The sequence below is a fragment of the Vigna angularis genome, chromosome 2 (assembly GCF_016808095.1).
Source record: "Vigna angularis cultivar LongXiaoDou No.4 chromosome 2, ASM1680809v1, whole genome shotgun sequence".
Taxonomy (NCBI): Eukaryota; Viridiplantae; Streptophyta; class Magnoliopsida; order Fabales; family Fabaceae; genus Vigna; species Vigna angularis.
The window spans coordinates 50957236-50981062 of record NC_068971.1 but is presented as its reverse complement, the minus strand read 5'-3'; the positions used below and the strand labels follow the sequence as shown (position 1 = coordinate 50981062).

At 29.9% G+C, this 23827-nt stretch overlaps 2 protein-coding genes across 3 annotated transcripts; one reads left to right on the top strand and one right to left on the bottom strand.

Annotated features, from left to right (window-relative positions):
* Window positions 1-1521: 1521 nt before the first annotated feature.
* Window positions 1522-11003, top strand: LOC108326786 (cytosolic endo-beta-N-acetylglucosaminidase 1). 2 transcript variants are annotated; one of them, XM_017560349.2, is made up of 11 exons: window positions 1523-2134; window positions 3037-3174; window positions 3775-3884; window positions 3972-4083; window positions 4175-4282; window positions 5104-5216; window positions 6096-6177; window positions 6674-6754; window positions 9496-9545; window positions 9804-9939; window positions 10234-11003. In XM_017560349.2, exons 1-11 carry the CDS (start codon window positions 1631-1633, stop codon window positions 10936-10938), a joined length of 2139 nt encoding a protein of 712 aa, XP_017415838.1. In that variant the 5' UTR covers window positions 1523-1630; the 3' UTR covers window positions 10939-11003. The 2 variants fall into 2 exon arrangements, with proteins under 2 accessions (XP_052729660.1, XP_017415838.1); XM_052873700.1 differs by lacking the exons at window positions 3775-3884; window positions 3972-4083 and having other exon boundaries at window positions 1522-2134.
* Window positions 11004-22094: 11091 nt separating this feature from the next.
* LOC108328705 (LOB domain-containing protein 12) lies at window positions 22095-23189 on the bottom strand. Its single transcript, XM_017562603.2, has 2 exons — window positions 22706-23189; window positions 22095-22465 (listed from the first exon to the last, which is right to left on the bottom strand). Exons 1-2 carry the CDS (start codon window positions 22928-22930, stop codon window positions 22124-22126), a joined length of 567 nt encoding a protein of 188 aa, XP_017418092.2. The 5' UTR covers window positions 22931-23189; the 3' UTR covers window positions 22095-22123.
* Between the last annotated feature and the right edge of the window lie 638 nt (window positions 23190-23827).

Genomic DNA, 23827 nt, shown 5'->3' with positions numbered 1-23827 from the left:
ATTAGGGTTCTTCGCTAATAGAATGAACTTTTTTATCTTTGGAAATCCTTTGAAGCAAGAATACAAAGCACTAAAGAGGTGAAGCTGAGAGGCAAGTTTTCAAATGCAAGGGTGAAAGCAACTGAGTGACAAAGTGACCGACTGCTTCATTAAAACTTCAAAGTAACATCATAAATATCTATCTACCCATTGAACTTTTTTGCCCCGTCTAAATCACGTTGATGATAATCAAAGTGAAGTACCTCGGTCGTGGCCCCACCAAGATTATGCCATAGATAGCACCATCGTCTTCCGTAACATGAAATTGCTTGGAAGCTGGGGCGTGGCAACCAGTATCTGGCACTGTCATTTGCACATGCCGAATAAATTAAACTTCTGAATTGATTTACGCTTAATGTTCTCCTCTAACGTGCCTAAAGTGAATGGTAACCATCTTAATTTTGCTTTAAACTTCCCCATTTGATGTCAGATTTTCATCTAATCTTACTCAACAAAATCTCCAAAGAAAGTTACATGCACAAACTCGCAGTCGCACGTTGCATGATATTATATAACTTTTTGCTATACGATGAACTGGAGTTCACGTGAACGATCTTTTCTTTACAAAAAGAAAAAGATTTTTTGTCTGTAAATTTGTTTTTATTCCATATTCATAATTAATGTAACTAGCTGAGATCTTTGAATCACGATACGTTGGTGATACAACTATTCTTACAAAATTTTTCTAAAACTTGAGTTTATAAACTATTTTGATCAAAATGTTTGGTTGACTGATCAATAAAAAGATGTTTACAGTTGCGGAGGAAGAAAATCCACTTTCTTTTGAGGCCCTTAAACTCTAGCTAAACTTTAGCAATATAAAAGATTGCTTGGGAGAATAAATCCCAAACAAAAGAGAAAAAGAAAAGAAATTGTGAGAGAAATGGAACAAATTGAAGCACTGGCTGGAAACACATATTTTTTCTTTTATTCATTCTGAAAACGTAGATTAGAAACAAATAAGTTGCATGGAATTAAGATTACTCGAAATGTAAAGTGAAAGCAAGTGAATTGCATTGAATAAAAAATGAGAGCAATTTAAGTACTTCGAATTTAAAATGAAGCAAACAAATGAAATGAAATGAGTGGTGCATGTGATGAATTTAAATACCACAACAATAACTCAGGCAAATAATTAAATAAGAAGAAGTAAAGAACTTTAAATGTAAAATGCTTAGTGCTAAAAGGTAAAAACCCTTCAAAAAGTAAAATGCTCGAATATAGATGAAGCATTGAAAGATGCATAAGTTTCAATATTGATTACATGGTGTGAGTTGATATTAATCATAAATTAAAAATATTTTAAGGATCTTCATATTTGAGAATAAATTATTATAAAGAAATAGTTTGCTCGAAAATTCGATAAAGAAACAAATCTGTTAACGCAATCTAGCAATAGGCAATTCTTGTTCACCATTTATTGGCATTACATTGAAATATTTACCAGTAATATACAGTAACAATATTTTCTTTCTACGATCAGAGAGATAAACGTAAAGTGAATGCTTGAGTTTAAGCATTTTTTTTTTCTAGAAAAAAGTGAAGTGAAGGTCAATGCTTAAGCTTAATCAGCGTAGGTTTGGATCGTGTAATGATTCCTCGGCTTCTGGGTGTCTATATAAACCGCCAATTCTTAATCAACGTTCGACATATCCTACGTTCCTTTGTTGCAGCGATTCAGACATCATACGATTTCGTTGCCATGTCCAATCCCAAATCAGAGACAGTGTCAGAATCCTCCGTTTCAGAGCCTCCACCGACGCAACCCTCTGTGCCCATTTCCTACCCAATCAAAACACTTGAGGAGTTGGAGTCTCGCTCGTATTTCGACTCCTTTCACTACCCTTTCAACAGGGCTTCGGTTCCCATTCTCAATGGAGGTTCTTCTTCATTGCCCCAGAGGCGAAGATTGCTTGTGTGCCATGACATGGCTGGGGGCTACTTGGATGACAAGTGGATTCAAGGTGGCACTAACCCTGATGCTTATGCCATTTGGCATTGGCACTTGATCGATGTTTTTGTCTACTTTTCACACAGTCTCGTTACTCTTCCTCCTCCCTCCTGGACTAACACTGCTCATCGCCACGGCGTTAAGGTTCTTGCTTCAACGGTTTTCTTGCTTTGCTTGAACAGAAGTGTTACGTTTTTAGCTTTCTGTGGCCTTACAATTTGCTTTTGAGCTTAACTCAGCTCATTATACGACCCAAGTAGCCCGCCATATAGGCCCAAAACTATCATCACTGGAATAGGTTCTAATACTTTTTAAGAATTTGAGATAGTGTTTAACTCAATTCATGATACTCTCCAATAACACGTGGCCTTATAGGTCTGTCATGGATAGTCGGTATAGGCTTTGATGCTATCTTCGAATTTTGCCTTTGATGAACAAAACTGATAACGTTTTTATGTTTGATGCAACTCTTCGAATTTGGATTTTGGTCTAACTCTTCATTATGTGAACTGATAATAGGTGTAATATCTGTGTCTACGATAAGTTCTGATATAACATTAGAAAATGAGTCTGTACATGGAGTTACCTAATAGGTCTATAGAAATCATTAGAAAGCTGTAATACCATATTCAAATTTGAATTAAATTTAACTCATTCCTGAAAACAACTAGCTCATGCAATGAGTGCAAACCCCGCCTATGTTTCTACTCGACGTGGGATTTCCAACGGTGGTCACATAAAAGTTTGATCAATAATATATCCTCACATATAGATTTTAAAGTATTGAAAAACTATTTTATTTTTTCTTTAGTTGCAATCAGTTTTTATGGTCATTCATTTGCTTATATAGATGATTTAGTTCAAATGTTCAAGTGATCGACGATCGTTTGATAACTTTAAACTTCTTTTCTGGTTCTTTCATTGGAGCTCAGATTTTTGGTATTTTTAGTTTATTTCTTGCTTGGAGATGTTTTTGACATTATTTCATATGCTTTGATTAGTAAATAGGTTATTCTTTGGCTGTACTTGTTACTTAAATATTTCAGGTGTTGGGGACTTTCATTACTGAATGGGATGAGGGAAGGACTGCCTGTAATACATTGCTTTCAACAAAGGAAACTGCACATATGTATGCAGAACGTCTGGCAGAGCTTGCCGCTGATTTAGGTTTCGATGGGTGGCTAGTAAGTAATTCATTAATCACTGTGTGCTTATTAGTTTCATGTTCATGTCAAAGGTTCTATTTGAATTTTGTATAATTTAATTAAATAGATATTTGATTTATTCACTTCCTTTTATGAGTGATGAGTGAACTGTTGACCTGCACTGCCAGTGCATAAGATGCTCCAAATATATGTACAGTCTAAATTTAATAGACCAGAATGATTTAGTTCAGGCTCTTAAGTTGAAGGTGCATGGTGTTTCATGTTAATACTGCTCTGAATGTAGGAATAATTCTCCAAGAAAATAATGGTGTATAGTAATATTGTAGATATTTTTCTTGAACACCTGTGATTTTTTTAAGACTCAATTTTCTAACATCTACAGTTTTTAGAAGAGAAACGGAACACTGGGAGTATTATAAGTAGCCTCATAACAAATACATATTTAGACATTTACTTAATATTCTCAATGAATTGACATTAAGAAGTAAATCATAGTTAGTTGTTCTATGCCTATTTATACTAAAAGGCAAACCGATACGTAACATTTTTCTCAAGCTTTACAGCCTTGTAATTCTCATATTCCTCTCAATTTTTCAAACTAGTATCATTTAAATGCAGATAAATATGGAAGTGAATTTGGATCCGGGTCAAATTCCTAATTTGATAGAGTTTGTAGACCATTTATCACTAACAATGCATTCTTCTGTTCCTGGATCGTTAGTGCTATGGTGAGTATTATTAGATAAGTCAGTAACTTTTTTATCGCAGTTGATTGTGCCAAAAGTTTACTTTGATGTGTTTTCTTGGTTCTGTAGGTATGACAGTGTTACAGTTGAGGGTAAATTGAATTGGCAAGATCAACTAAATGAACATAATAAGCCATTCTTTGATATATGTGATGGAATATTTGTGAACTATACATGGAAGGTATTGTTTATCTTCCCCTGGCATGCTGGTGCAACACTATTGTTCGATCAATTGTCATTTTCCTTGTTTAATTTTAATGTGTACCATGTAGGAAGACTATCCAAGGCTCTCTGCAGCTGTTGCCAATGAGCGGAAGTTCGATGTGTACATGGGAATCGATGTATTTGGAAGGAACACATATGGTGGTGGACAGTGGAATGTAAGTGGTTTGTGATATGCAATCTGCTGTCCCAAATTTGAACTTGTTAGGGATTAAATTTTTAGTTGTCCTGGGTGGAACTTATGTCAGAAACTGAGCTGAACATGCTAATTTGACATTTAATGGAATGTCATAGGTGACCTGCATGTTTTATTTCACTTTAAGCATAGTAACAAGGTCTTTCTCCAGTGTTTCACTTTTTAATAGGCCCATCTTCAAATAAGAAAAAGAAAAAGTATTGCAAACAACAGCAACAACCAAAACTTGTTCATCTCAACAGATTTAATCACTTCATTTTGGCTGCCAGACTATGGAATACATCATGTTCTTCAAATTCAATTTCATTACTAGGATTAAAATTATGATTAAATATGGTTTTGCACAATATTGTAGACATTTCAACCATCAGAATGCTTTGATTTCATTTGGTTATTGCAGAATATATATAGCAGATGCACTTTAATCTTAAAGTAATAACTTCCTTCAGAGAAGCTTCTTGCTACATGCTGAACCCCTTCCCTTGGTGAAGCAGGCAAATTTCCTTTCAACAGATATTATTTACTAAAAAGATAATCATGATTTATTTTTGTTTTCATACTGCGTTTTCATATTGCATGGTATTTTAAATCTATTTATGACAACAGTTGCTGTTGAATTTTTTTCGTGGGACATAAAGTTGTACAAATTGAGCTGCCAAATAAGTTTGGACAAGTGACATATGTAATTGGTGAAGTGAATATGATATCTGTGTTACTTCCCTTTTCTTGGTAATCATTTCAATTTTGCTTCTGGTCCTTTTTTTATTCTCATGGATATCTCAGGTAGATGTTGCTCTTGATTTACTAAGAAAGAATGATGTCTCTGCTGCAATATTTGCTCCTGGATGGGTCTATGAGACAAAGCAAGCACCAGATTTTGAGACTGCTCAGAATAGGTAATTTAGGTACCGATTTTGCAATACCCAAAAAATTATTGCTCCTTTTCTTTACAAGGTCAGCTGAGTCAATAATTTTGAAAAAAAGAATTTAGTGGCACAAGTGGCCAACATTGTATATATAGAAAGAACATGAAGCAGAGGATGCCACAAAGGCTGGAGATCCAATAAAAAATAATGATAAATTCAATCCATCTCTACAATTCTAAATATCTATAAGAAGGATCTTTTTGAAGAATGAGAAAATAAATTATGGTTGATCCAGAATTTGCACTTCAAAGGTTTTGATTTCATTCTGATAAGCTTAAAAATTATGTACTAATTTCAGACAAAACCTTCCTTGGGTTGTTCTATTCTCTTTGTGATTTTCTTTGCTAAAATTTATCATATGACTAGTTTGGTATTTTGTAACACTCTCTAAATTATATTTCTCGCTGATCACTCTTAGAAAGCAAATATAAAATTTTATGTTTTGTTAATTTTAGAATTCAAGATTCAAATATGTTTTTGTCATTTGAAACAACCATAAACTATAATTTTTAGTAACTTCGGTTACAAGTTTATTAGTTCATTGATTCCCCGAGACAACCTTAATTTACAAAATCGGCACTTGTCTGATAATATTTATTTATTTTTAACTTGCTGAAGTCACGTATACAAAATTCATGAAAGCAGAAATATTTAAGAAACTTCATTGTTTAATTCTATAATTCCCATCGCCATAGAAATTCTAAAATATATCATGCATTTTCAAATGGGGTTTGGTGGTGGGTGCAAATTACATGGTCAAACTTTCTCTTTGTATTAATGATGGAGATCAAGTCAAACTTAAATTTCTTACTCAGATATCAGTATTATTGCTCTGCTCTGTTGTTGTAGTTGGTGGGGTCAGGTGGAAAAGTCATGGGGAGCACCGCGAAATTTTCCCGGACCATTACCATTCTACACTAATTTTGATCAGGTTAACAATTGCAATTCTTGCACCTTCGTAGTTTTTCTTTCCTTGTCTAAGGAAGTATTCTTTTTCCTTTGTGCATTTGGAATGTGCTTTTTCCCGTACATTCTGAATATAACTTTGAAGATATTTTTTTGCACATTTTATACCACCGGATTTATTTTTAATTTAATTTCAGTGAAACTAATTTGTGAATTGCAAGAGGCTGATGGTGGGTAGATTATTTTTTCCTTAAAGACAAATTTTAGCTAGATAAAACTGGCAAGGAAGAGGTGAACTGGTGAACAACCCAAATCTAGTGTGGAACCTTCATTAAAGAAATAATTTTCTGTAGATTATCTTAAAAGCCTGAAGAAGACCTCTGCAATCTTCTAAAATAATTAAATAACCTTACCAATTCCCCTTCTGAGCAATCTTACTTTAAATCAAATACTTGTTTAACCTTGTATTTCAAATGTTGGCATTCTGTCTCTAAAATGTATAATGTCTTTGTTACTTCCAGGGACGTGGTTACCATATTTCAGTCGATGGTGACAATGTATCAGATAGTACTTGGTGCAACATTTCTTGCCAAGGTCTCCAGGTATGAGTCTGTCGGGTGATCATTCTTATTGTTGGCTGTAACATCCTAAAAATACAGCAATAAACTATATAATAAAATAATTACATTTAATAATATTTCAGTTCAGTCTTACACTAAAAAGGAGCGAACGCTCATGGCCGAACGGCCTTACATAACAGAGTTATAAAAGTAACTAAACAGGTTAAGAAAGTTTAACCGAAGGGTTTACAAAATTCATACCGAACGATCAAAATGAAAACAAAAGGGGAGGTGATCGAACGACCACCTTTCTATACTAAGCTACTGACCGAACGTCCTATTGTTCGGTCTTCACTTCTACCTCTACCAAATTTTCTTCTTCCAGCGCTTCTTCCAGCAGCTCGTCGTTTCTGCTCACATCCACACGGATGATCATTGCAATGATAAGGACGGACGTACAAGACAAGACATGACAAGAAAAACACAGGGTAAGCTTATGTAATTTAATTCATGCAAGAACATACATTTCAACCAATTCAACACACAAAGTACATTTCATCATACATATCATACGAAGCCTATTACTAGACTGACTGTCCGGACTGTATGGAATCTGTGTAGCTACGACGTTCGTGCACTCGGGTGATGTAGTAACTGGAATACCCACATCAGCTGCCACCCGAGGTTAGTCCTATCTGTCCAAAGTAACCCTAAGAACTAGGACCTCCTGCCGTTCCCACACATGACCTACTCCCCTCTACGTGAGGACAAGTACTCACGGAACATCAGGATGAACTGCCAGCTTAGCATAACCACATTCATACTTTACAACTTTCAATATTCATTCATGAGTCGTTCTTCCCCGAAACGCTCGTCCAAAGTCAACATTTTTCCATCCATATCATATTCTCTTTTATTTCATTAATTATCATCTCACTTAATATTTCACCCAAAAATCCGTTCGGACACAATTTACCGAACGTTCAATCCTGACTCAGAACGAGATCGCACAATTAGAGCTAGATCGAGGGGTCTTCAGTTCCAGAATGGATTTAGACCAAGAGGTTTACTATCGGTTTTGAGAAAGAAACCGAGTGCAATCATACATCACGAGAAACTAATAGAACGATCGTCAATTATAAATTGAGCCAATTAGATGAACTGACTCTTAAGAGCTTCAACCCAACACCTAAATAACCTTGTTCAATACTAAGGCTTTAGGCCGGAACCAATGGACACAGACACTTCAAGATATTCAAAGAATAGTACGTAGAGGAATTCCCATGAAGAAACCGAACGCTTATGAAAACTTAGATTATTTAGGTTTAGTATCAAGAACTACGAATGCCAGTTAAAGACTGAACACTATAGTGAGCGAACCCTAGTGGGCTTGAACGAACGCTCTTATTTTGAAGTTTAGCTTGAGGAGTTAGAACGAGTGTTTGGTGTAAGACCAAACACTTGTTTAGGACGAACACTTGGTATAATACCTAGTGCTACTAAACCTTAAAGAGAGGGTCTTGATAAATATACCAAAATGTTATTGAAGTAGTGTTTAAGAATAACTAGAATATACAAATACATATATACATATATATATACATATATATATACATATATATATATATATATATATATACTTAAGCTTATCACGGAATATTGGGACATAACTATGTTTTGGCCGAACGCTCAAACATAGTATTACAACACGAAGACGCTCGCACTCAACTAGGATTCTTCCCAAATGAAAGAATCCAATTCTAACCAAGTTCACTCAGAAAACCGAACGGTCAAAGACTGTTCAGTAACGAACATACACTATCTTAGGGAAATTTCATATTCAGAATTCATATATATTCAAACTCATTTCTTAACATATAACTTCATAACTTTCGACATTCATGTCATAATCAATTCTCATACTTCATACAATCCAAACATATCAACCATCATATATTAATTCAATCAATGCAACGAACGTTCATGCAACACACATAATTATACAAATTAAATTAGTAAGCTTCCCTTACCTCTAGCGTGAACGAACGTCCTAAGGACAGATTTTGGTTCGCCTGACTACAGATCTTTCTACTCTCAACGCTCAACAACTCTTCAAACTAAACCAAACAACATAAAATTAATAATGGTTCAGACCAGATGACAGCATGCAACCAGAACTTGGTTTGCATGTACCAGAAACGATCGGCTAAGATAAGAAAACTTACCGGTTTCAGAACTCGAAACTGTTCGGTTCAGAATGGAGCTTAGGACGCCGGAAACGCTTCTACGGTGCCTGAATGGTGATCAGAGAAGAGAAAAGGTAAGATTTCTTAGAGAGAAGAGAGAACTTTTAGTGAGAAGGAGGAGAAAATGAGAAGTTCAGAGTTTTGGTGAAGAAGGTGCATGAAGAGAGAGTGTGACGTGATTTTCCAAGACTCAGTTTTGCCTAAAACGGACGTCCGCTCATCTGCTGACACCTGCATTCCACTATCTGATTTTCGAATCCTCGTTGCTTGACACCTGGCGTCCGCTCAGAGGGGTTTTTGGGTGCGTTTTAATGGTTCTGACATTGGCTCAACTATTAACTGTATAGATCGTTGATTAGATGACCAATGAAAGATTATATGCCCCTTTTTTAAATTTTATTTTCATTTCTAATATTAGGGACTAATTTTAAATTACATCGATATATTAACTGGAAAACAAAGTTTAGTTTAACATTTTGAATTTGTGATACTTGGTTAAGAGCTCTATTGGAATCTAACTCAAATATTTGCGTGCAGCCACAACTTATGCTTGTTGATCCTTCAAATTCTATTCAAGTTTCTGTAGAGTAAGTGATGGTACATATCTAACATTTTAATATGTTCATGTAACTGGGAGCTGTAATAGAATGCATTATCACATATTACATCTGTTAAAAGTAAATATTCTATAACAGTGTGTGGCTTAACTGAACAGTTTGTGTGTGAAAGTGCCTGTAAAGAAAATTTCATCATAAGAATACTTTTACTTATTGAATCATTGCATTTTAGTTGTATTTCTGACATGATCTGATATATGTATTTATTGACTTGCCGTCAAATTGCAGCTTGAAGGAAGCATCGTATAGTGGAGGGGGAAACATTAAATTCAAAGGATCCCTCGAAGAGAAAATTTACTTTGAGAGAAAAATATTTCAAGTAGGGTTTCTTTTGAGCGAGTTGCCTGTCCACTTTATCTATACTGTAAGCCATAACTTCTTTATCACTATTGCTGAATAAACTGCACTTTAAAGAATGTCATCATACTCATAACCTGGAATAACCACCAATGCGTCAGTTTCATTCAATTCTTAGTGCAAATCACTGTCTTCGTTTGTGAACTGAACCTGGTCATGAATTTGAGGCAAGGAGAATTAGAGTATATTATCTTGATAATGGTTAAATGTGCATTCAGTCAAATTGACTGAAATTATATGTATGTATGTACTATCCCATATGAGTCTTCTTTTTCACACATGAAGTTAATGATTAATGCAGGTGAAATCGGATAGCAATTCTTCATTAGGACTTAAGCTCGAGTTCACCTCCACTGGCGATGGCAGAAGAGCATCTATGCTTCTTGCATCCCGGGCAGTGAATCACTTTTCAGACAAGTTCAGCAAAGTAATCATGACTCGTGAACGCAAGGGATTTTCCTCTGGATGGGTTATAAATGAAGGTGTAGTTGCAATGAGTGGATACACTTTAACAGAAATCCATGCAGTGTGCTATAGATCAGATTCAAATGACAATGATGGAACTGTGGCTTCCCCATCAGATTATTTTGCACTTCTTGGTCACATCACAATCAAGACTGTGGACTATAAGTCAGATTTTCCTCTGTCTTCTTCCTGGCTAGTTGATGGCACCTGCATAAAATGGACATCAGACCCTCTGGGTTCAAAGACCCTTGATGTTAAGATTTCTTGGAAATTAAAACATGAGAATAGTTATCTATTTCTGAAGTTCAACGTTTACTTGGTAAAATTATCAAAACAAGCAGGTGGCAATCCAGTTACAACATTGGAGGATGTAAAAGAGTACCTTGGAGTAGCACAAGTAAGCTGTTTCTATGTTTCTGACCTCAAAGTTCCTTCAGACACTTCTACTCTCAAATTTATAATACAAGTCTGCAGTGTAGATGGGACAATTCAGGAATTGGACGAGTCTCCATATTATGAATTGGAGGTTGAAGGTCCTTAAATTGTCATTAAAATGTAACACTATTTCTCCAATAAAAGAAAGCCTATATCGCCATTAGAATGTAATATTGTAACATTATTTCCTCAACATAAGACCCCAAATTGTCATTAGAATCTATCGTTGTAAAATTATTTATTCAATAATGAAAGACCCAAAATTGTCATTCAAATGTTGCATTGGAGTTCAACAATTCAATTAAAACTTCTCTATGTAGATGTTTTACCTAATAAAACCCTTCCTTCTTAGATAACATACAAGTAACTTGACCAAAATAGAACCTTAATTTGTACGAATGAAACTATTTCGAATCACTTTTGGACATCCTATAATAATGTAAACTTAAATGTTACCTTTTTTATGGTATAAAATGAATATTATCCTCTTATTGAATATTTGTATGTTGTATCAACCTTACAAATTTTCATTTCAGAGTTACTTCCCTGCGAGTTATTCTGACATAAGGTTTGGTCTTCTTTTTCTTAAAGTGTTTTTAAATTTTAAAAAATTGCTTATAATTTTTATAGTAATTGGATAAGTTTCAAATATTGTATTAAAAATTAGTGTTTGTTCATAAGTTATAAAAGCTTGTTTCTGAAACCATACTCTATCAAACAATGTATGATCAAAAGGCTATTTTCTCACCAATAATTAGAGATTTTTTCTTGAGTAAAATGTAAATTTCATGTTTATCATCTTGTGTAAAGTACTTATTTATTTGCTCTTATCAAAATATTGAATAAATTATCAATGGTTATTCAATGAAATGACTATGCATATGCATAGCCAATAATTGAACACTGCAACATTATCTGGTAATTAACTTTAAAATGTTTCAGCTTTTTTAACAAAGCAGCTTTGACCGTGTTCACACTTTTTTAACAAGTTCAATTTTTTTATCATTAAATAAATCGACTTTTTTGTACATTATTGTTTTCGGTGAATATAAATATTAAATATTTAAAAACATAAATACGCTTGTAATTTTTGTTTATTTAGAATATCATGTTCTACCACTTTTAATTTATATTCTTAAGATTTTTATAAAATTAAAATAATAAAGTCAATATAAAACACTATTTCATTGTTCTAGAATCAAAGTTTATGTTTATAATTATAAGAGAATCCGCGTTTAAATTAAAGAAACGTACGTAAAACTTTTTTTTTATATATATATATATATATATATATATATATATATATATATATATATATATATATATATATATATATAATTCAATAAATGGCCGAAATCAGAGAAAAATAATTAAAATTAAACCAATAAACTTAATTGAAAATATTAAAAAAGTTAAATAAAGTCAAAACATTGTAAAAAGAGTGAAAGGAAATATAAAGAAATACATAAATGTAAATGGTTAAAGCAATAAAATGTTTCAATTATAAGTCAAGATAAATAAGCCAAAAGATAAATTAAATTTAAATTAAAGTAAGATAAATGTAACAAAATCAAATATAAAGGATTAAAAATGATGATATAATTTAAATAAATAAAATAAGTAAAGAAATACATGAAGACAAACATTATGATAACCTATACATAATTCTGTTTTTCATGAGTAATTTTATAGTTATTATAAAAGTTTATAGGATATATATGTTACTCATATTACTGTTATTCTTAATCTCTTTATTTATAGATTTTTATTGCTAGGAATGATAGATAAATTTAGGTATCATGGTAGTTGGAATCCTATCGGTCTTATTCTTATGATTTTCTTTGTATTTTTGTTTTTCTTTAATTGTTTACTTTTTTATATTTTATTATATGTTTATGTAATTATTATCTAGCATATTCTATTTTAAATTTATATAATTATAATTTTTATTTGGAACTAAAAAAATGTATATTCTCTTAAATCTTTTAAAATATCTTCTTTTTCAATATTGTATTTTTGTGTTTTTGTAAAATATTATTTAAATAATATTTAGTCAAAAATATGAACGTAAGAATAAGTATAGTTTGTTATCTGACAATATCAATTTCCTACTCATAAATATATATATATATATATATATATATATATATATATATATATATATATATATATATATATATATATATATATATATATATATATATATATATATATAACTGAAATCACTAGTATTTTCAACTGTTTATTACATGTGTGATTTAACCATATTGATGTTTCAATGTTGTAATATTTAAATATTTTTCAATAAGTAATTTCTTCTTCTCATGTTTTATCAATTACTTTTGTTAACGATAATACATTGAATAAGGAATCCAAATTCACTGTTAGATTAATACCCTATCATTTATTTTTTGATCAGTGATACTTCTATATGGTTTTTTTCATCTATTTCTATTGAAACATGCAGAAACACTATTAATGATCTCTCTCACCCGATGTTTCATATTTTATAGAATGTTAATATGAAAATTTTGAACAAAACATTCTCACATTTATTACAATTTACATTCCCCAAAAGTACTTCTCTTGCATGTTTTTTTTTACCAAATAATAAAGGTATAGCTTAAATAATTATGAGTCTGAATTATTAATACTATTTTTAATCTAAAATCTTATATTAAAATTATAACATTTAACTTTAATTCAGAATTTTAAAATAATAAATTTATAAATCTTGATCAGATTCAACTTTCTGATATATATATATATATATATATATATATATATATATATATATATATATATATATATATATATATATTATCTTTAGAACAAAAAAGTGTATTAAATTTTTTATATTAATTAAAATAAAATTAATAAAAAAAATTATAAGTGGATTTTATAAATTTTAAGTTAAATTTAAATTTTAAATCTTTGTTCATGTCATGCAGTGTGAAATAAAAAAAAAGATAAGAATTTTGACAAAATAGCTTTGTTTATGCAAAATTGGCTCAAATTCAGCATGGTGGAGTGTTGATATATTGTTCTGATATATGATAATTTGTTTGGTATGAGAGCATTTATCTAAATTCGAAAACCAGTTTCCTCGAGCCCTCAAAAGGAAAACTGGGTTCCCACTATCACTTTCTTTGTCTACACAAAATTACAGAATTTCAGATTCATTAACATTACTTTTGTCTTGTTATGTATTTTAACTTATTATCAATATCAGTGTTCTCATTTTCCATCTTTTGACTTACCACAACTTTCTTTGTCCCACTGAACTCTCAAGAACATGAAGAGGAGACATCCATAGTTTACTTTCGTAACAACTAATAAAATCATATATTATTTTTAATCTAAATAAAAAATTTAACGATAATATATATTTTCATGCAAAATTTTCTTTTTTTCAATTTTTACATAACTATTTTTCATTCACTTCTTTTCTTTCACATGTTCTCCGTCAATATTTTTGTTGACTCCATCATTCACTATAATTTTTTTCAATTATTTTTTTGTATTTTATATTGTTGAAGATGGATATATTATATGATTTTTTTAACCACTGTACATCAAATTAATATAATATTAAACATATTTTATTTAATGTTTTGTTTAACCAGCATTAAAGTGTTTTTATTTTATAATTTATTTAATTTAATTAATGACCAATACTGAATTATTCTAAAGACCAATTTAAAAATTAATAATACCAAATATTACTTAGAATCAGACTTTTAAGAGTAGACATAGATGATTACATGATTTTAGAGACACCCATATATGTGATATTATTAATTAATATCAATTTTTACTTATTAGTATTAATTTTTTAATTCACACTGAATATTTATTTTCTTATACTGACAAAAAAAGTTAAATATCTTTATTGTTGTACCATGCACGTTAAAATAACATTAATATTTCTTCTCACACACATAAACTTTAATTGTCTCTTTCAAATAATGCCTTCATGATCAGACTTTCAAAATGAAAAGCATTTTTCATACAATCATTTACTTTTATTTAGAAGTTGTTAGGTCAATCTCTCAAAAACATCAACCTTGTTTTAATATCTGGATATTTTAATGTAAAATTTAGATATTTTAGTATTAGGTGTGGTCTCCAAGTTAACATATCATGATATGATGAATTCATTACTTTCAATGGAGAGAAGGGTATTCCTGTATATTATATAAATGCAATGCATACATTTCTTATAATTATTTCTAGAAGAAGAAATTAAAAATAATACCTTTTTATAAACTAAAATTAATTTGCGCATATATATATTTTGTATTAATTCTCTAAAAATTAATTTACATCTAACTTTTTTTTATTGCTATATTTACAAAAGTAAATTCAAACATAATCATGCTCATGTGCTTAAAATACATTATTCTAACAAAAAGAAACCTCCCTCTTAAGTTTTAATAATAGAATAAATTTTAATGCATGGACCATGGTTGATGCAACAAGTCTTCAAATCAACTTATACCAAAAAAAAAAAGAAAAAAAAAAGTTAAAAAGTTGAAAAGAATATACAATTAAAATCACACGAAACTTTGGAGGGACCCTTCAAAAGAAGGTTCGTCACTGATTAGTTTAGAATTTAGGATAGAAAGACAAGAACTGGGTGGATTCATTTACTTATAAATGGATGAAAAATCATGTTTGACCACAAAATGTTTCACATTAAACAAAGCTGATGAGGAATCTTTCAAGTTTAAGTCAGTTCTTAATTACAGCATTATTTTTTTCTGAGTTAATTAAGAAACAGTACTTGGTTGTCCCCCACCATTAATTAAGGTTTTTCTGGTTTTTTCTTGAGCAATTAAGATAATGCTTTGATTTTGACATAAATCTGTTGGGAGAGATGGATTTAGAAACCCTACATGTAATAGCTCTTATATTATATGTTCTGCAAGTCCCATAAATCAACCACTTTCTTCCACAACCCCTACACGTGAACCAGCTAGAACAAACTCATCCAAATTAATCTCTAAACCTTTTAACTTTTATTTTAACGTTTTTCTATTATGATAAGAACATTGTGGTATATGTGCGAAGAAATTGACAGCTGTGTATGGAAGTGAAAGCGAGAAACATGAACTTTCTTTTTTATAACTTTTGGACCAAAAGGAATACTAATGTGGCTGGAAGTAACATGCCAAGCTATAGAAGAAACACAAAGCAAGCATTTTGAAGAATACTTACAAAAATATGAAAATATCCTAGGAAAGGAAGTAGAAGTTAGGCGTTAAATTCAACATCTCTTACAAACTTCTTAATCCTAACTTCATTTTAAACTTAAAATTTTCATTGTTTGATGTTTATTTTTAATCTTTAAAAACATGAGTTGTGTATATGTTTTTAATAACGTGTGTATTTGCACGTGCATGTGTGCTGTTCTTTTTACTTTTAGTTTGTACATGTGTGTCTATTATTCATATCTAATGTGTGTGGTGTGAGTTTACTATTTTCACTTTTTTAAGTTTTAGAAAAGTTAGCTTAAAATATATTAAATTTTTTTTAAAAAATAAAGTTTTTTTTTTCTTTTTAGAGACATGTTAACAACATAGCAAATTTGGTTGATGAGGAATACTATTTATAATTGAATAAATCTGAGTATTTCCACCAAGATCAACCAATAATATTAACTAATCATCACAATTACACAATAATACACACCTAATTAATCGATAATCACATAAAAAAATTAAACTAAAATTAAATGAAATGTGAGTTCATGATGATGGTAAAATTTTATAACAAGAAATATAATTAGATAATGATAATTATATATTTGTGGATTCATTTATTACCTCTTTTTTAAATATAAGAGTGTCCTTTTTGGTACCTCTCATGTAATAAACACGCAAAAATAAATAAAAATACTACCTAAACTCTTAAAAAGTGAAAACGACGGATGTAACTAGAGAGTTAATCTTAAATAAATAATAATAACATTAATTTCAGTGTCTATTAATTTTATTTTAGTTTTTAAGAAAATTAGTTTTGTTTGTGTTTTGTTTTAGAAAATTCGTCCTAAGTGTGTATATGCTATTCAACTTTTAGTCTTTAGAAAAAAATGATAATTTATTTATTTATTATGTATTATTAAACATTGTTTCATTTTTATAATTAAATTTTTAACAATATCATATTTTTTATTTAATTTCTTAAGTATTATTTAAGTATTAATAGAAAAATAATTTATTAAATTAAAACGTGTCATTTACATAAAGTGGTAAATATATATAACAATATAACATATTAATAATCTAAATATTAAATAAACATAATAACTTATTATATATGTATTATATTTATAATATCTAAGTATCAAAATTAAATAATAAATTATGTATAATATCTAATAGCATTTTTTCTTCTGTCGAATAATAAAACAATTAAAGGCGTTAGAATATTTAGACCTCTCACGATGAGTGTATTGTATATGATCAAATACTCCTCGACTATATTAATATTGGTCTCAACCTAGGATGATATGACACACAACACAACTGAATATGTCTTAAGTACCTACACCCAAACATGTCCAACGACTACAACTAAGCACCCTGAACGATTACTTGTCGGTCTACTAGAACTGATGACATACTGACTACTCTATTACTAGAGAATATGATCAAACATTGACTCAGACAAGGTAAATGGATCATTGGACCCAAGCTTAGGCCCATACATGTAAGATTACACAAACATAATAAATTATATTATAAATAGCATAATCGTCTGAGGTATTTCATTTATGTTTTCATTAATTACACACTAATATTTTATTGATGTTTGAGGTTGATTTGAATGTTGGGGTGTCTTTTACATACACAACCCTCATTCACCTTATAGAGGACAAGTATTGAAGAGCAGGAGGACAAACACTTTGGAAAATGAAGGTTGAAGAAGTTTGTGGAGTTGAAATTTTTTCATTGTGCCTTTTCACTTTATAAGAACAATGAGAGAGATTATAAATAAGGTGCACAACAATTTTTTTTATGACAAAAGAGCATAACTGAAAGTTCAAAATATTTGAGTAATTGTTATAGTCAAAATTTTCACTAGCCATTGAAGATAAAACATGATACTATGAAGATTTGGAAAATGTATGATAAACTTCCACGAAAATAAGGAAAACATAAAACCAATTATTGATTTTTCGGTATTTAAACAACTATCATAGGCTCCATCAGCATATGCTAAGAGATGAAAGTTGTTGTTGATAGAGAAAACGAGACCTTAACCTATAGTGGACTTCAAGTATTTTAGCAAGTGATGGATTATAATTCAATGTGTGGTTAATGGATTTTGCATGTATTAATTAAGCTTGTAAACTACAAAAGTAATGTCTGGTATGGAAATAGTCAAGTACATAAGTCTTCTAAATAATCTTTTGTACACAAGGGATTCTCAATAAAGTCACCATCATTAAGGCTAAACTTTAAATTGAGATCCATAGGTAATGTAGCTATTTTGCTACCTAAAAAGAATTATCATCAAACAAAGATAAATTATACTTTTTTTGCACAAAGAAATATCCTTATAGATTTGACAATTTCAAGCTTAAGAAGTATACAAGAAAACCAAGAGTATTTAGTTTAAATAAAGAACTCAATTTCAATTATACCTTACCAACACAAGAAATTCAGGACCTACTACGATGATGTCATCCACACACACCAACAAAATGAAAAATAAAGAATGAAACATGAATAAACATGGAGTAATCATTTTTAGACTATGTAAAATCATGTTGCAATAAGGTTGAAGGGAGTTTGTAGAATCATTGTCTAAAGGATTGTCTCAGTTCATATATAAAGTTATTCAACTTACAAACTAATCTTTTTGTTTTTGTTTTGTAGTCTAGGAGAATATTCATATATACTTTCTTAAATAACTTGTCATTTTTGCACTAGCAACTACTAACACCCTTACAAAAGATTATGTCAATTGAGTCATCACCATTTTATTTCAATTTAAAATTTCATCTGCACCTATGCAATGTTTGCCTTATGGTAAAGAGACTAGAGATCAAGTGACATTATCTTCTAAAGCATTAATTTCTTGAGTCATGACCTTTCTCCATTGAGGGTAAGGAATTTCTTGATGATAGAATTCAAACTCATAAGTGATAAAAATTTGATTAATGAAAGTTTTATACGTTGGATTGAATTTATTCACATGATACAAATTCTGAATAGGATAAGGGTTTGAGGTGCCATAAGACATATAGTCAAACAATTAAGGTTAATTAGATAACTTAAATAATCTTTAAACAAAGGATTTGAAATCATCATTATTACTAGACATTGATTTTTCATATGTATCATGGTACTTATTAGAGTGATGGACATGAGAAATGAGAAGTATCTAAAGACAAATAATCTTAAGGCAAGTTATCAATAAGAGACAAAATTTATTATATCATTAATGAAAAAAAAAAATGTATAAGTCATGTCTTTGAAATAAAAAATGTTTCGTGAAAGAGAGCATCCCTTAAAATAAAAAATTGTTTGATAACTAAGTTGTACAATTTGTATCCTTGTAGCTTATATAGTAACCAACAAAAAATGTGTGGAATGGCATGAAGAATAAATTTGTTTATCGAAAAGAACAAAATTGTTATATGAGCCAAACATCTAAAAGTTTTCAATGAATAATAATTAGAATTAAATCTATACAAAAACCTGATAAAGTCAATATGTTAAAATGTCCAAGAGTTAACTTCAAAGAAATAATGAATATACACTCTCCCAAGATTAAATTAACGAGTTGGATTGAAAAATATATATTAACTTTTAGTTTCAAATAAATGTTTTTTATATATTAAAAACTTCAAATTTATGTGTGAAAAAAATATTGAAATAAAATAATTACGATCGTACATTAAAAACACGAAAAGAACTTTTGTCATCATAAATATATTTACAACAAGACCTTCAAATATCACAATATAATATATCAAATAATATCTAAAACATTTTATTGGATTAAATTAAAAATAACCTTCTAAATTGAGTAAAAAAACAATTTAAATAAACACGAATACGAATGCAATATATCAAAACTAAAAACCAAATACAATAAACATAGACAAATATGCTTTTAACCAAAGAAAAGACATTAAAAAATATAACGAAACTCACATCCAAATTTTCTTTTAGCACCCTTATAAAGAATATGAAATCCACTGTACGTTGATTCAGAGTTTTGTACCATAAAATATTTTCCAAAAATGAAGTAACTAACCCCCATTCAGTATATAAAAAACACGGCTTAGTAATAGAACGTGTCTTTTATGGTGTGATGCATTAATTAGAAAACGTGGAGCCACATGCACTCATTAAATTTTATTCTTTTTGATATTTGAGTGTTGTAGGATGAACGTAGCTTAAATATAAGATGTAAGATGCACAAGTATTTTTTTTTATTTAATTAGAGTTTTTTTAATAAAAAAAATATTAAAAAAAGTGGATTTTAAATTTAATCAATCTTATAAGACTTTAGATTTATAAAATAACATTTACATTTACATATATATTTTAATTTACCCTATTTATATAATCTATGAAAGAAAGAAAAAATTAAGATAATAAAAAACATCAAATCTTAATAGATCGAACCTCATTTTTAGATCAATAATGTTTCACTTTTTTTTATAATAAAAAACATTAATGTTATCACTAATTAAAAACAATATATTTTTTTACATATTATGTTAACATATAAATTTATATATATATATATATATATAAAGAGAGAGAAATACAAATAGATTGGATATCCGATGTTCAAACAACAATAAAAAAAGAATTCATTAATTACTCTGTATTATTCGTCGAATACTTGTTTAAGGAATATGTGTAAATATTTTAAAACTAGTAAGTATTTGTGATACCCATAAATATTAAAAAAAATATTTTATAAATTTTTAAAATAAAATTTAAAAGATAAATAAAATATAATATAAATTAAAAATTAATTTTAATTTTAATTAAATTTAATCTAATAAAATATAAATTAATTTTAGTTAAATTTAATTTAAAAAATATACATTATTTTTTTATTTTAGTTTTTTCTAATAATAAATATTTATAAATACAAACACAATCCTTTTATAAATAAATATTAAAATATCCCCAATAAATTAACGGTACATTCAATTATCTTCGCAAATTTTATCAATAAATATCACATATATAAATATTTTTGTCATTTATATTAAATAATAATTAATAAGTCAATAAATATCACATATATTTTGGTGCCAGAATGCTCATACCAAACCTTAACTTTTGTTTCTATGCATAACATATCCATCACCATACCAAACCAAACCTTCATCATCTTCCATTTCAAATTTCTCAAATAAAACTCTATTAAAATTTTCACCTCCAATCATCAAAACTTTTCCATAACGCTAATTTAATCCATAAAAATGTATTATCATCCTAATATATCTCTAACATAGTTCTTCATATTTTCTTTAGCATTAATTTCTTTTTTCATTATCCCTTTAACACAATCGAAAATATAAAATGTTGTGAAAGAAGAATGGCACGATTTTTTAGGATGGTCTCGAAAGAAAAAACCCAAGAGGTCCACACACAAAAAGAGTTTCAACACTTATTCCTACTTGCAAACAACAAAAACAATTTTAGTCGTAGTGGAAAAAACAAAATCATTTTATTTGTGTTTCAATTGCTCCATGGGATGCTAAATTTATAATTAATCATCAGAATGTTTGCCATTTTAAAAAAGACCACCTACCCTCGTCTGAATGCATTAATGTTCAAGCATCACGATTATTAGTTTATTGGGTTAATTAATGTTACTATTCCTCAACACTTTCATTACTTAATCGCATGCCACCTATACTTCACTATCAAACTGCACTCCCCTGTCTTAACTTCAAAAAATACTAAAATACTTCACAGAACTTTCAACGCTTCAACTATGCAAATCAAAAAATAATTCAGCAACAATAAATGAACATTATTAATAATCTTTAAAATAGACTAATATAATTTTAGTATGTAACTTTACATCCACTTCAATATTATAATTTTTTTAATAAACTAAGATGATACTGAAGTTATATACTATAGCTTAATTATATATTTAATTTATAGCCGAGTCTCCAACACTTTTAGAAATTTATTTTATATTGTCTTAACTTAAAAAATCACAAGACTATACACTTTGAGCGATTAAAACAGTGAAAAACAATGTTTGTAAGGAAGAAAGAACAGCAAAAGCTTTTGAATTCAGGAAACCATATCATGTCCATAAATGTTGTCTCTTGAGACAGCATCATAAATTACATTGCTAGAAGAGGCATAGTTGAGAAACTGAGGGAGTTCATTCTGGAGAAGGTAAGATTTCTGATCTGGGTTTTCCATTTCTGGATTTGGCATCACTGGCTCCTGTTGCATCTGGATGCAGAGTATCTCTGCTTGAGCCACTGCAAGCTGCATTTGAAGCTCAGAAACCTGGTTTTGTAAATAGGATATGGCCCCAACACAGCCATACACAGGGTCCCGAACTCTTGCATGTGCTTCGTACACCAAACTACTCACAGCATCTGCTCTCTGCTCAATAGGAAGTTCCTGAACCATTAACATACATTTCAGAATCTGACAATGAATTTAATTCCACTTCAAAAGCTAATACATACTATTTTGATTATATGACATGTGGGTATGACATTTTCATCAGTACAAGAAGAAAAAAACTAACTTGAACCAAAAAGTTATCAAACACAAGAAGCTAAAGTCGAATCCAAATATCTCCCTTTTTCATAATGATAATAAGAAAAAGTGAGGAGGCATAGGTACTGTGTGAGATACCTGCAGCATTTTGCTAACATTGCTAGCGCCAAAAACCTTGTGAACTAAGGCGAACTTTTGAGGGTCATTGGAAGGGAAATAAGGAGCAAAGATGCAGTCCTTGGTACACCTGCGTCTGAGAAGCTTGCATGAAGCACATGGAGAATTCCCAGCCATTTGATTACGGGAGAAAAAGGGTAGCTGCAAAATTTCTTGTTTGGTTTGGGAGTAAAAGCTTAAAAGCATAATAAAGAAGAATAATAGAAAGTTAGGAACAGAGCTTGACAGAATGAAAGAGAGGGAGGGTGTATTTATAATGGCCAACACCGTTTGAGGCCAGTCCCTAGCTTTTTGTGCAACAGTTTGAGTATCACTTTCAAGTATCAATCAGACTCAGCTCCTAAACATTACTCTTTTTTTATCAGATAAACTAATGGGTTGGGTTATTTAATTTCCTCAGGCAAGGTTATGTGTAATTTTAACTCCAAAGAATTCATTTCTCATTCTTCCCAGCTTCATCATGCATTGCACTTATATTTCTGATGTGGGCAATTTGGAAAAAAAAAAGAGGGTACTTTGTGGATGTTTTTTCACAAAGGACCAAGTGGTATACAAGTGGGCAATTTGATTAAGAGCTACATATTATATGGTGATTGGTAAATAGGATTCTAAAGAGAAATTCTGCATCAGACAGTGTCACAAGTTGGTTATTTCAGATTTTCAAAAGGGTCCAAAAAGGCCTTCAGCGTCCAGATCGTTCTGAAACAAAAGCTGATGACATAGGCTTTAACTGTAGTCTTACCATACTTTTCTTTAAGCCTTAAATAATATAGGTGTGCTTTGTTTTTGGACTCTGTTTTTCTTTTGGTTTTTGTCTCTACTAAACTTTCTTTTAATCATCATATCCATCAGTTGATTTAATGGTTAAATGTAATACAAAGTTACACCAAAATTTAAAATTACAAAGACAAGAAATTTAAGGGGAAAAAATTTACACGAAAACACCATTTCACTACATGAAAAAAATTGATTTTTATTTCTTTATATCGTTAGTTTAATACAATGCTTCGAACTGAAGGACTTGGCTGTTGGCAGCAAATGAGGTGAGCAAGAGATTATCGTCATGGCACTGAATCCATTTTT

Coding starts and splice junctions, on each gene's coding strand:
- LOC108326786 (XM_017560349.2), top strand. CDS start 1,631: ATGATTCCTCGGCTTCTGGGTGTCTATATAAACCGCCAATTCTTAATC. Junction 6,755..9,495: donor TTTCTTGCCAAGGTCTCCAG/GTATGAGTCTGT, acceptor ATTTGCGTGCAG/CCACAACTTATGCTTGTTGA. Junction 9,940..10,233: donor CTGTCCACTTTATCTATACT/GTAAGCCATAAC, acceptor TGATTAATGCAG/GTGAAATCGGATAGCAATTC.
- LOC108328705 (XM_017562603.2), bottom strand. CDS start 22,930: ATGCTTTTAAGCTTTTACTCCCAAACCAAACAAGAAATTTTGCAGCTA. Junction 22,466..22,705: donor ATGTTAGCAAAATGCTGCAG/GTATCTCACACA, acceptor TTAATGGTTCAG/GAACTTCCTATTGAGCAGAG.